This window comes from Sciurus carolinensis, chromosome 6, assembly GCF_902686445.1.
Source record: "Sciurus carolinensis chromosome 6, mSciCar1.2, whole genome shotgun sequence".
In the NCBI taxonomy this organism is placed as follows: domain Eukaryota; kingdom Metazoa; phylum Chordata; class Mammalia; order Rodentia; family Sciuridae; genus Sciurus; species Sciurus carolinensis.
In genome coordinates, this window is record NC_062218.1 from 96,518,435 (window position 1) to 96,532,233 (window position 13,799).

The 13,799-nt window shown below is 35.2% G+C and overlaps 1 protein-coding gene across 6 annotated transcripts in view; it reads right to left on the reverse strand.

Moving 5' to 3' along the window:
- Fam13b (family with sequence similarity 13 member B) overlaps positions 1-13,799 on the reverse strand; it is a 99,949-nt gene that overhangs the window by 68,528 nt on the left and 17,622 nt on the right. For 5 of the 6 annotated variants that reach the window (XM_047555157.1, XM_047555156.1, XM_047555155.1 and 2 more), the window contains exons 2-6: positions 7,166-7,332; positions 5,862-6,053; positions 5,223-5,435; positions 2,207-2,384; positions 1,772-1,913 (exon numbers count right to left, since the gene is read on the reverse strand). In XM_047555157.1, coding sequence (XP_047411113.1) covers positions 1,772-1,913; positions 2,207-2,384; positions 5,223-5,435; positions 5,862-6,018 — 690 coding nt within the window. In that variant the 5' untranslated portion in view covers positions 6,019-6,053; positions 7,166-7,332. The remainder of the gene's footprint in view (positions 1-1,771; positions 1,914-2,206; positions 2,385-5,222; positions 5,436-5,861; positions 6,054-7,165; positions 7,333-13,799) is intronic. The other variant, XM_047555160.1, reaches the window with a different exon arrangement.

Sequence of the window (13,799 nt, forward strand, 5' to 3'; positions counted from 1 at the left end):
CCTTGGACAACTGAGACTCTGTCTCAAAATAAAATTTTTAATAAAGAGCTGAGGATATTGCTCAGAGACAGAATGCTTCTAGGTTAATTCCCCAGTACTGCAAAATTAACAAATAAAATGTAATTCATTTAATTACATTTAATAAGTAGTGTGGCCATGTAATTTATCATTAAAACCTGGACACATCTGATACTAACAGATGGAGTTACTAAATATCATACTAGAAATGGATATAAATCAGAACTGTTCTAAGAAAATCTTCACAAGTGGAGATAGGACTATAAAATCAAGTGCTAACATTCTATCTATACAATAGGAAATTACAGAGGTAAAAATAAAAGAATATGCTCTCTATATATAAGTAAGAAAAACCTACAAGACATACTATTAAATGATATAAAACAAGGTATAGATCAGTGTATACGCTATGCTACTTTTCTGTTAAAAAACCATGAGAAGATATCTACTTGTATTTATATTAAAATACTCTGGGAAAATGTTAAGAAACTAGTGGAGGAGCAGGGAAAAGTATATTTTACTTTTTTTTTTAACCAGATATATTATTATCCATAAAAGAATAATGTAGGAGTCCCACACCCCACACCCAAAATATAAATAACTTCATAGATTTTTAACTTAACAGAAGTTGGGTGGCAAACCACCTAAGTGCAAAAGAAAAACCTAATAGATCTAAATCAAAAATTCTAAACTTGAGGACTCCAAACTAACATGGCTTTATAATGAATTGCAAATACTCAGCTACAATATTCCCATTTCATAAAGGGAAAAAGCAAGTAGGATCCTTGAACAGTCTCAATCTAGTCATCAGAGCATAGCAATAACAACAAAGAGCAAAAAATAGCCTTAGAAATGAATCCCCCCCCCTTTTTTTTGGGGGGGAGGTACTAGAGATTGAACCCAGGGGCCCTTTACCACTGAGCCCCATCCCCAGACTATTTTTCTTTCCTTTTATTTATCTATTTTTTTTAGACCAGCTCTCACTAAGTTGCAATCCTCTTGCATCAGCCCCACGAGCTGCTGGGATTACAAGAATGCTCCACCACATCCAGCTTTTTATTTAAAAATAAAAAGGTGAGGGCTGGGGATATAGCTCAGTTGGTAGAGTGCTTGCCTTGCAAGCACAAGGTCCTGGGTTCGATCCCCAGCACCGCAAAAAAAAAAAAAAAAAAAAAAAAAAGGTGAGACAGGGTCTCACTAAATTGCTGAGGTTGGCCTCAAACTTGTGCTCCACCTCCCTCAGTCTCCCACATTGCTGGGATTACAGGCATGCACTACCCATGCCATTTGGAAATGGATTTTGATACTCTAGCGTCAAAAGAATTAAAAATTACCTGCAACCTAACCTATGACTTTCCAGATGCTTCCCATTAATGACAATGATTACAATTTCTTGACCTATTATTTTAATCCAGAAAAATTTCAAATTTCTGAAAGTTTGTATGGGGTTGAAGATGCAGTTCAGGGATAGAGCTCTTGCCTGGCATGCACAAGGTCCTGGGTTCAATCCCTACCACTGCAAAAAAATAAATGCCTTTCCCTGTTGCCCAAATTGAGGACAGAAAGTCTTTTGGGGCAACCAAAAAAAAGAAAAACATTCAAATATAATATGTCACCTACTGTCTACTACTAATTAAGAGAACTATCTCCAGTGCAGTACTTAAATTATGCATAAGCTTATGTCAAACCCATAAAGATAATATTCTTAAAAACAAAAATTCTCATTTCAAATAGAATTTAAAAATTTTCTCACCTGTTCTGTAATTGAACTCAAATCATTTGATGAAAAATCTTCCTCTTCGTTTTCAAAAAACTCATAGTAATTTTCCAGAAGTCCCGCCATTATCCTGCTCACAATTTCTTGCTCTTTCATATCTTCCACATCTGTATAAACGCTAAGAATAAAAGTTTACATTGAGCTATTAAATTAATCATAAAGTTAGAAAAGAACCAATGAGTCACTTTATAAACCTGAGTAATTTATGACATTATTCTGTGCCTCAGTTTTCCCATCTGTAAAACCAACCTAATTTGTACTCTGTTCACAGAAATGATGCAAGGATTAATCAGATCTACTATAAAAGATAATAGTTAATCAGGTATCCTATGACCTTCTGGAGAAAATATGATGATTCTTTCCCACAAACCCATTTTAAAAAATTAAACAAAAATTTGTGAAAGAACTTACTGGAAGACATCTGGACCAAAGACAGCAGCCAAAGAATTTGCAGACCAAATTTCTTCATGATGTGATGCTACATTGGCTAAAAATCTACACAGAAACTTTAACAAACTGTAATTAACAGGTGGAAGCTGTTGCAAGAGGAATCTCAACTTTCTTCCAAACTCATCTTCATTATTATAATCTATAAAAACATAATGACAGGTTTTCTTAATGAAGTAAAAATAAAGCTCAGATACTTTGCCAGATTCACATTACTCCACCCACATCACCTTTTTACTATAATAACTCAAAAACCTCTCTACTTCCTCTACTAGAAGCCAAATGCCTTAGGGATTTGCATTTCACTTATTAAGTAGGAGAAGTGTTGGAAACAGGAGGTGGAGAAAGGAACTCAAGCTCTCAATTGCTGGGGGATGTTTTCCTCAACTATTACTCATTGGCCCCAATTCTCTAATTTTTAAAAAAATACTCATCATACTGTCTCTTGCATGACTGTACCTGTGTTTCCAAACTAGTGCCAAAGTCAAAAAACACTGGCCATGCCAGTCAATGCATACTAATAATGAGGAAAGTAGAGATGATATTTAACAAGCTAATAGTATCAGTGATACTTTCCCACTTGGATGAATAGGAAAACAAGGAATGAACAGGAAAACAAGTGTTTCTTTCTTCTTCCCCTAACATTCTAAAAAGAACAATTAACTTCAGTATTATCAACAGAACTAAATTAAAAGGTTTAATGAGTCTCTCATTTAGTTTTCTCCCTTAAATAGATGCTGGGTTTTGGGAGGACTGAGCCCAGGGTGTTGTACATGTTATACAAGTACTCTACTACTGAGGTGGGGGCTCCCTAGTCCTTTTGATCTTAGGATAAGCACTTGGCTAAGTTGCTGAGGCTGGCCTTGAACTTGCAATCCTCCTACCTCAGTCTCCCAGTCTCCTGAATTACTGGGATTACAGGCATGAACCATTATGCCCCTGGATGCTAATTTCTTTCTTTCTATTTCTAGCAACTAAGAAGGTTGCAGCAGAAGGATAACAAATTGGAGGCCAGTCTCCACAATTCAGCAAGACCCAGTCTCAAAATATAATAAAAAGGGACTGGGGATGTAGCTGAGAGGTAGAATGCTCCTGGTTCCATCACCAATATTGTAAAAGAATAAATAAAATTAAAAAAAAGTGAGCCAGGAGTGGTGGCACATGCCTGTGCTCCCAGATGCTTGGAAGACTGGGGCAGGAGGATTGCGGGTTCAAAGCCAGTCTCAGAAGTGCTAAGTAACTCAGTGAGACCCCATCTCTAAATAAAATACAAAATGGGGTGGCGATGCGGCTCAGTGGTCAAGTACCCCTGAGTTCAATCCCCGGTACCATCACCACCACCACACTGATGCCAAAAAAGTCAATTTTATCACCAAAGCAAGGCCTTGTGGTTTATCATGTCAATAAGTTTTCAATAACATAACACAGGCTTATATTAACCCCAGGGATTTGTGAGAGTCCCATTTAGGACAGGTAATTTCTCAAAGATGCTAGTAAATGTAAAATAATTTCTTTGGTAATGACTATCAGTCCAATAGTATTTCATCTTGTATTTTTCAGCAGGTCCTAAAAATTAAAATTACAGAAAAACTTTCCCCCCCCCACATTCTATGGGTTCATTATAGCTGTATGTAATGATGGAATTTGTTGTTACACATTTGTACATGCACACAACATAATAAAATTTGGGCAATATCATTGCCCAGTACAGAAAAAACTTGGTAAAAGTCTATGGCATGAGCTGGGATTGTAGCTCAGTGGCAGAGCACTTGCCTAGCATGTGTAGGGCATTGGGTTCAATTCTTAGCACCACATATAATATAAATGAATTAAATAAAGGTCCATCAGCAAATAAAAAAAAATATTAAAAAAAAAAAAGGTCATGGTCATGATATTGGCCATCTGCAAAAATTAAGAAGTTTATCAGGGAAAGGCTATCATCACATCAAGTTTACTTAAAATTTAAAATGCAATCTGTAACAACTTTTCTATGCTTTGTAATATTAGCAAGTGTCCATTCGAATGGCCCAGTACTTTGATCTTGTAATTAAATAGAACTGCCCCTGGATTAATGTGTTTTAAAACCCTGTACATATAATTGGTAGAAAATTCAATTTAACAATCTAAACATTTAGCAGAAAAGGGTTAAGAAAATCATAAATAACAAGAAAATTATAAGCAAAAAGAAATACAAGCAATTAATTATATAATGACTATACCAACACAGACAAATTCTACATAACATCTTTTCCAGCTTTGTAGTATTTATCATCTTGTACCATAACTGCATAATTTTGTTTATCATCTATTTCTCCTCTACCTCCCCTTTAAAATTTTAGCTCCATGAGGACGGAGATTTTTAACTAGTTTTGTTCAGTGATGGATTCCCAGCATCTCGAATAGTGACTAGCATATAGCAAGTATTAATGAACTGTTGAAGTAGCTAAATGAATACACAATAACAATATTTACCTACAATAAATGGAGAGATGTATCACCTTCCCAAAAGAATAAACAAAACAGGTAATATTCTCCTTTTCCTCCTCTTTTGCCCGTATCTTTGGCTTAATAAGATCATAAAAAAGTAAAAAGTACTACAGAGACCCAAAAAGTTGCCATCCCCCTGACTAGATCATGCAGCCCAAAAGAGCAAATGAGAAAACAAGAAATTATCCTCTGAAATGCTATACATGTATTACATGTCGAGATTCCTAAAAGGCCCCAGCAACTTGAGGGGCTAAGGCAGGAGGATCACAAGTTTGAAGCCAGCTCAACAATTTAGCAAGGACCTAATGCAAATTAGCAAGACCCTTTCTCAAAATAAAAAGGGCTGGGGATGTAGCTCAGAGGTAAAGCACTCCTGGGTTCAACCCTCAGCAAATCAGTCTCCCTCCCCCCCCCCCCAAAAAAAAACTTCTTAAAGGCAAGGACTCTAAAAATAATAATAAATGACTGATTGATAAGAATAAAATCATTTTACCTTGAGAAAGTTGCATCAGGTGAATATGCAAATTGCCAGGAATAACAGGTTCAGGAAGTTCTTGAAGGAAAAACCGAAGAAGACTAATAGCTGAGGGGACATCTGCTTCCTTAACCAAATCCACCTCTTCTCCACTGTCGTATCTCTGCCGAAGCCACTCCACTGTCTCAGCATTTCCATTGACTTGAAAAAGTCCTTGTTGCTCCAGACCGCCTACATTAGTTCAAAGCAAAAATTAAATAAGCTGCAACAACTTCAACTACTTAACCAAATATATTCTTTCTACAATCAACTTAAAATACTCATACTCTTGGAAAGCCTCTCTTGGCTCCCCAAATTTGGATTAAAACTGTCAAATTTGGATTAAAACACACTATGTGAGGTATATTCTATTTCATCCCACCCCTTATATCCATTAAAGACATTTCTATCACCCCCACTAAAAACTGTTCTAGGCTGAGCAACCATCATTTCTAGGTATATGAATTTAAGTAAGAAACATGTTAAAACCTTAAAAAGAATTTCTATTTTTATCCTATTTTGCATTTTTCATACAAAAAAATTTTTAATCCAAGATCAAAAAGGGATAAGTTGTTTTATTAAAATAAAAGCTAGCCCTCAAAGTAAGGAAATGTATACCATGTTCCTCAATATAGTCCACAACATGGCGGACTATGAACGGAACCTCATTGTCTGGATGTCCTCCCTGCTGCAGCTCATCAAGTGGAATTCCAAATATTTTGTTAGCAAGAACGGAGTTGCAGTTACTCAAGGAAGGGGAGGAGCTCTTCCTCATATCTTTTTTGCAGCCAGAAATCAAAGCTGTCTTTTCTGCCGAATAAAAGACAAAAAAAAAAAAGGAAAAAAAAGAAAAAAAAAGACTATAATGATTAACAGGTGGCAATATGACTATATACGTTATAAAGAAAAATGCTTTAACCTGAATGTGTTTTCATCTATTTAAAGATGTTCCAGTTACCAGATCAATAATAAATTCTACAAATAAATTTAACTCAATACAATTATCTAAGTATTTTCTCTACTCTGCAGTTAGTTCTGAATGCTTTTAGTGTTTGCACATTTAACAACAATGGCAAAACTGATCATTCAAAATTTAGCAATGAACATGAATGTCCCAAAGACAAAGTAAGGGATAAATCTGGCTCCTAAAGACCTTTACTTTTATTGACCAAACTTATTAATGACACAATTAAAAAGTCAAACCCAATCCACCTTTGGAATATGCTATGTGAAGCTCATCTAAGTCCTCAATTCATAAACTCCCAAACAGGAAAGAACAACTTTTTAGAAATGATGAGCTAATAAGAACAAGATTAATCAGTTCTTATTTCAATAAGTCAAAGCAGCTGTAACACATTTTAAAAAAAATTTCCAGAATCAGTCTCATTCAGAGGAAATACTTATTTGCTTTCACTTTCTAGGAACTAGGATCAGTAAAAATGCAATGGGAGGAAGCAATGCCTCAAGTGACTGTCTCTAATAATTTGTGGCATTAAAAAAGTAGTAGTCAATAAAAATTCATTCTCTAAACATTTACGATTTTATGAGGGAAAGGAGAATTTTAAAAGAAAGATCTTTTTATAATGAAAAATGACACTAACTCTAGATCACAAAGATGTATCTCAAGATTCTCAAGTTTACCAAAATAAGGCCACTGGATCAACTATATACCCCTAGATCAAGAGAAGATTACAACATGATTAGTAAACAACCCAGCCAATTCATAGAACAGTAGAAATTTTAGGGACAGGAAAATGACATAAATTTACACAGCCTTGGACAAGCAAAATCCATTCTTCAACACCTCTTGTAGCAGCTACAAGAATAACTGATACTACAAAAACTAGCAGCTGCAGAGGGCAAACTTCGAAAATCTCTTGTGGATTTATAGAGCATGAGATGGTACCATTTTGAAAACTTACCTTTGAGTACTTAAACACCTAAGTTTAAAAAATTGCTTCTGCACCAGCTACCCTCACTGAGCAAGCATTCTTTTGTCATTTATGGTTGTTTAAGATTATGGCAGAAGATCAGCCTGTAGTTCCTCATTGAAGAAACGCAGAACTCGATCAGTACTTCAGCAGTTAATCTAGAAAGAAAAACAATTATTTCAATTTCCCACATCTTCAGCTGTAAGGAGAGACTAGAATAAGCAGTAAAATCTACCACTTAGGAGGTTATTAATCCTAAAAGGCACTTTTCTGCATGAAAAATGTGTCATCTACTTAAAAGGAAAAATCTTGCAAAGGTTTCAAATTATGATAGCTAAACTGAAGGATAAGAATCCTTCTGCTAAAGATGAATAAATAAAGGAATTGCAAGGGAAAATCTTCTGACAGAGATTGCACCAAATGATCCCTTTTAAACAACTTAACTCATTCCTTACTCAGAATTATTTCCAGAAGATCAAACAATCAACATGATAGTGACTGAGATTTTGATTTGGAGACCCAACAACACATGGAAAAACAGCAGAAAGAACAGAGCTCAGTGACTGACTGCTTGTCTAGTATGCACTAAGGCCCCAGGTTCTATACCCAACACAAGTGAAAGAATGAATCAGAAAGAGGGACAGAGAACCAGAAAGATTCTGTTCTGATATTTGAATGCCGAACCCACCATTTTATAGATATAGCACACCCCAAACAACTTCCATGTCTTTATGCCTAGGTTTCCCTGTATGAAATAAAATGCCTACACAACTATAAAATTTAACTAAGATAATACATGCATGTAGTAGTGAGCTAGGCATAATGGCACACACCTGTAATTCCAGCAACTTGGGAGATTTAGGCAGAATTGCAGATTCAAGGACAGCCTCAGCAATTTAGTGAGGCCCTCAGCAACTTAGTGAGACCCTGTCTCAATTAAAAAAACATAAATAAAAATAAAAAGGGCTAGGGACATAACTCAGTGGTAAAGCACTAAAGTTCAATCCTCAGTACCAAAAAAACAAAAATTATATATATGCATATATATTTTATGTAAATTATATATATGTATGTGTGAACAGAATCAGTCTTCTTTGCATAATGCTAAATGCTAATAAATAGGCTAAGGAAGGAAAAGCTTGTTCAGCAATGTATTTAATGTTTAGTCTGATCAGCTTCTGTGAATTCTATTAACAAATCTTTTAATAAGCTTGGTAAACTACACTGCAACACTCTGCCCAAGATTTAGGTAAGCAGAAGAGTCGTATCATTCAGTATAGTTTTCAGTCTCATTAGCAGTATATACGTTGGTGAGGAAAAAACCAAAAACCTGAGGGGAAGGAAAATCACACTCCCACAACAAATCTTTTTAGTAGATGATTACTTCAAAAACAGCCTGAAATGCCTGCTAAAACACGTAGTTCATCTACCTATCTATTCATCTAAAAAACAACTTCAAAGTTAAGTTATATTAAAGATCCTTTAGGGAAATTAACCTTAAGGACTTGTTTAACAAACTTCCATTAAAAGTCAGGTTGATACCTATGTAACATAAAGAAAAGGGGGATTTTTGTGATGAAAGATAAAATAAAGACTCATTAACTCCCGTTAGTTGGGGGTAAAGGCTCAGTGGTAGAGAGCATACCACATGCAGGTAAGACCCTGGGTTCAATGACCAGTGCAAAAAAAAAATTTTTTTTCTAAAGATTCTGTCAAAGATAAAAAACTAAAATAGTTACTCAGTGTGTAGGGTACCTTGTTAGTGAAACCAGGAACCTGTTATCTCAGGTCCTCTACTTCTCCCAACCTCTAACCAGACAATCTAAAAAGCCTATATCATTCCTACTTTGAGGCTGGGTAAAAACCTACGAACTCATCAGTAAAATGCTATTCATTCTCTACTAGAAAAAAAAGTCAATCTTTCAGATGAGTTTCTCTACCTCCTGAAGATCATCAATGAAGATAAAAACAGCAATAGCTAATGTTAATGAGCAGTTACTATGTTCCATAAAGTTTCACACACTTTACATGTGCTGAGAAAGTACTATAATCTTAATTTTAAGAGGACACTGCAGAGAAGTTCTCCAATTTATCCACACTCCATCCAACCAGTAGGAGGGAGACAGGATTTGAACCCAGTGAATCTGACTCCCAAAGTCCTTCTCTTCAGTGGTTAAGAGGACTTATCCATCAGACACAAAGTCCTGGGTTCATCTCCAAAACTGTCCAAAACAAACAAAAAAAAATGTTCTTGGTCTCAATCACTGTATTATCTCCCCATGTAAATCCTCACAATTTACAGTACCACTGAATCTCTCATTTTCAAACTGATGAGAGTCTCATACACATTTTAGGAGGTCATTTATTCTTAGTTTGCTAATAGATGCTTAATAAGGACAAGTCTATGCTCCAAGCAAGCCAGCTAATTATTCACTTGGGACTTCTATCTAGAGCACACTGCTGAGAGTACTCAGACTGGAGAATGGTCCAAACAAAACAAAACAAACAAAAGACCCGTTAAAATAAAGTTTTGTTGCGGGGCTGGGATTGCGGTTCAGTGGTAGAGCACTTGCCTGGCACATGTGAGACACTGAGTTCAATTCTCAGTTTTATTGTTGTTATTTTGGGTGGGTTTTTTTTTTTTTTTGTATTTTGTTTTTATTTTATTTTTGCCATTTAGGTATTTTTCCCACCCTTTTCCAAAGTTTAAGTCATAAATATTTCTTGCACATGTCTAGTGGGTTGAATAGTGTTCCCCTAAAACTCATGTCAATCCAGAACCTCAGAAAATAACCTTATATGGAAATAAGGCCTTTGCAGATATAATTACTTAAGGATCTCAAAATGAATCATCTGAGATTTAGGGCCAGACCCAAATCCAATGACTGGTGTCCTTTTAAGAGGACCGAACAGAGACACACAGAGAGGAAGAAAGCCATATGAAGAAGACAAGGACAAAAATTGAGTTATGCTACCAGAAGACAAGGAACGTGGGCGGTGGGGCCCGGGATGAATAGAGGTACTTTGGACTAGACAGAGAGGAGTGAAGGGAGGGGAGAGGGCATAGGGGTAGGAACGAAAGTAGAATCAATCTAACATTATTACCCTATGTGCACATATGATTACAACCTGTGTAACTCTACATGGAGTACAACCAGAACAATGAAAGTTACACTTAATGTATATAAGATGTGTCAAAATGCATCCTACACATCTGTATAACTAATGAAAACAACCAGAACTATGAGAAGTTATACTTAATGTATGTATGATGTGTCAAAATGCATTCTGTCTGTATAATTAATGAAAACAAATAAGAAAAAATTTTAAAAAAAGGAACACCAGAAGCCATAAGAAACTGGAAAAGGCAGAGAAAGATTCTTCCCTAGAATCTTCTGCAACAACTTCATTTTAGACTTTTAGCCCCTGAACTGTAAGAGAAAGTTTCCTATTATTTTAGAATCATCTAGTTTGTATCAATTTGTCAAGAAAGCCCTAAAAACAAATGCAACACCTAAACTACATTATTAAATTCTCAAGAGAAAGAGGTTAGGCACAGTGGCTCATGCCTGTAATCTTAGCAACTCAGGAGGCTTAGGAAAAAGGATCACAAGTTTGAGGACAGCCTCAGCAACTCAACAAACTAAGGGTTCAACTAGACTGAAGTGTGTGGCTCAGTGGTAAAGTGCCCCTGGTTCAATCTCTAATACTGCCCCAAAAAGGAAACTTTTAAAAAGGGTGTGGATGTAACAGTGGTAGAGCACCTGCCTAGCATGCACTTGCCTAGCATGCACAAGGTCCTATGTTCAATTCCCAGTACTGTAAATATTAAAAAAAAAAAAAAAAAAGCTTTTCTAACACAAAATAAAAGGAAGATTTTTTAAAACATATTTTAAGAACCTACTCTGTTGGCCATACTTTGCTATCCAGCACAACCAGAAATTATTAAAATTTATATTCAGCATAACTAAGTAAAACAGAATTAAAGTTGTATTAAAGACATTATTAGGGCTGGGCACAGTGGCTTACACCTTTGATCCCAGCGACTGAGGAGGCTGAGGCAGATTACAAGTTCAAGGCCAGCCTTAGAAACTTAGTGAGACCCTGCCTCAAAATAAAATTGTAAAAAAGGGCAGGGGATGTGACTCAGTACTGGAGTAAACCTGGACAATTTCTCAATACCAAAAAAAAAAGAAAAAAAAAAAAAAGATTATTAGAACTAGGGAGGTAGCTTAGTGATAAAGCGCTTACTAGTATATAACAGGCCGGGGCTTGATCCTCAGCGCCACCAAAATAAATGAATAAATAAATAAGTAAGATTATTGATTTAATTTTAGACACAAGTATAAAACCTCCTCAAAGCAATTTAATAAAATATTACAGAAAGATTAGATCAGCAATAGTCTAATTATCAGCAATAGTTTAACTTTTGGTAAAAACAGCATCTGCCAAGATACACTGTCATTTTCATGTGAATAGTTCTACCTTCAAAGGGAATAGAAAGAAACAATGAAACAGCTGCAACTAAAATGCTTTGAGAAAATAGAACACAATTCACATAAAGATTTTAAAAAGCTATCTTATTAATTGTTAAGGTCAATAAATAAATCCCTATATCACTGGTACACAAAGATAAAAAAGCTAGGAGCTAGGTCTCAATAAAGATGATAAACATTGAGAACAGAGATCTAAGTTTGTAGAGCATTGCTGTCTAACTCTACATAACAATCAAAACTATGTGAAACTAAAATTTATCCCTGTTCTATTCAGTGAGCTTTTCACTATCCCAGGGTCTTAAAAAAAAAAAAAAAAAAAAAAATCACTGTAGATAAGGAACAAGCACCTCTTTCATTCAAACTAAATCACATTATTAAATTCTCAAAAGAAAGAACAGTTTCTCCTGCTTTGAGAAACTGACAAAAGTCTAAGTTGAAATATTTTATACAAAGGCTAACAAGCAAATGTCAACTGCCCATACACTTTTTTTTTTTTTTTTTTTTGGTGGTACAGGGGATCTAACACATGCTAGGCAAGTGCTCTACCACTGAGCTACCTCTTCAAACCACACACATACTTATCATCCAAAGTTCATAGATGCTACTTAGATTAGAATAACAGTAATTTGGATTTATTATTAAATCATGCTCACTTTGTTAAGTACTTTATTTATTAAAATCACACTTTGTTAAGTAATTTATCACATACTAATATAGAATTCAGGACTAGAAAATAATAAAGGGCTCTATTATTCAAAAAACTGAGGATTTCTCTGCCTTAAACGACAAAACAAAAAAGTATAAACTATTTATTTCAACAATGAGGAAATACTGGTATCCTTAAACTAAGAATCTGTTCACGTGTATACATTTTAACATGCTACCTACAGGAATAATCCTCCATGGTGATTCCACAGAATTATAAAGAACAAAGGAATCAAGTATATTTTGTAGGACAATAGTTAGATATACCAAATATATTTCACAGATTGCCACCACTAAATGTAAAGTATTTCATGTAGACAGTTCATTATTCCATTCTTATTCAAAATAGTCAAACAAAAATTGGTTTCACCTGGAGATAATCTATTGCTAGATTGCCAGGCTAGTTTTGAGACACTGTTAAAAGGGTTTGGGGGCCAGTTAATTTTATAACCTCCAATCATAATTTAAGGCAATTTAAATCAAAACAAAAGTAACAGTCACAAAAGTGGATAAAATCCTCAGTGCCTAAATCCTCTCATGTCTCCTAACTGATCTCATTCTACTAAGTAATCTACATTCTTCTGCTCGGTATTCCCCAATTTTTTCCACTGCCTAAAGCTCTGCACTCCAAACTAGGAAAAAAGTTATGAGGATAGAGTGGGGAGGATGGGACAGAAAGGGGAGATCATGAACTAAAATCAATTTCTATGCGTGTATGAGTTTCTCAGAATGAACCCAACTACTATGTATAACCAACTGTAAAGATCTAATTAAAAAGAAAAACATAAAACAATTGATTTTTCAAAAAATATTTCTACTACTATTTCACTAAGTCAGTCTCTTCAATTTTATTTTCCGTACAAACTCTAAAGCTACAAATTGCATTGTATCTTGATCATTAACAAAAAGCATTTTTTGAATATCATACACTTTCAGATTTTGCTAACTACCAAGAATAGAAATTCATATAAATGCATTAAAAACTCCAAAATTTACCAGACATGGTGGCACATGCTTGCAATCCCAGTGGTTTGGAAGGTTAAGGCAGGATGACTGCAAGTTCAAAGCCAGCCTCTGCAATTTAACAAAGCCCTAAGTAACCTAGTAAAACCCTGTCTCAAAATAAAAAAAAATCATAAAAAGGATTGGAAATGTCGTTAAGTGGTTAGGGGGTCCTGGGTTCAATCCCCAGTACCAACCAACCAACCAACCAACAAACAAAACAAAAAGAAACAAAAAACAAAACAAAAAAGCTCCAAAACTTATGATTTTCTTTCATATGTGTTTATGATCAAAGGAATACATGCACAATAAAAAAACATTGGGGAAGGGGTACTGGGGCTTGAACTCAAGGGCACTCGATCACTGAGCCACATCCCTAGACCTATTTTGTATTTTATTTACATTCAGGGTTTCAATGAGCT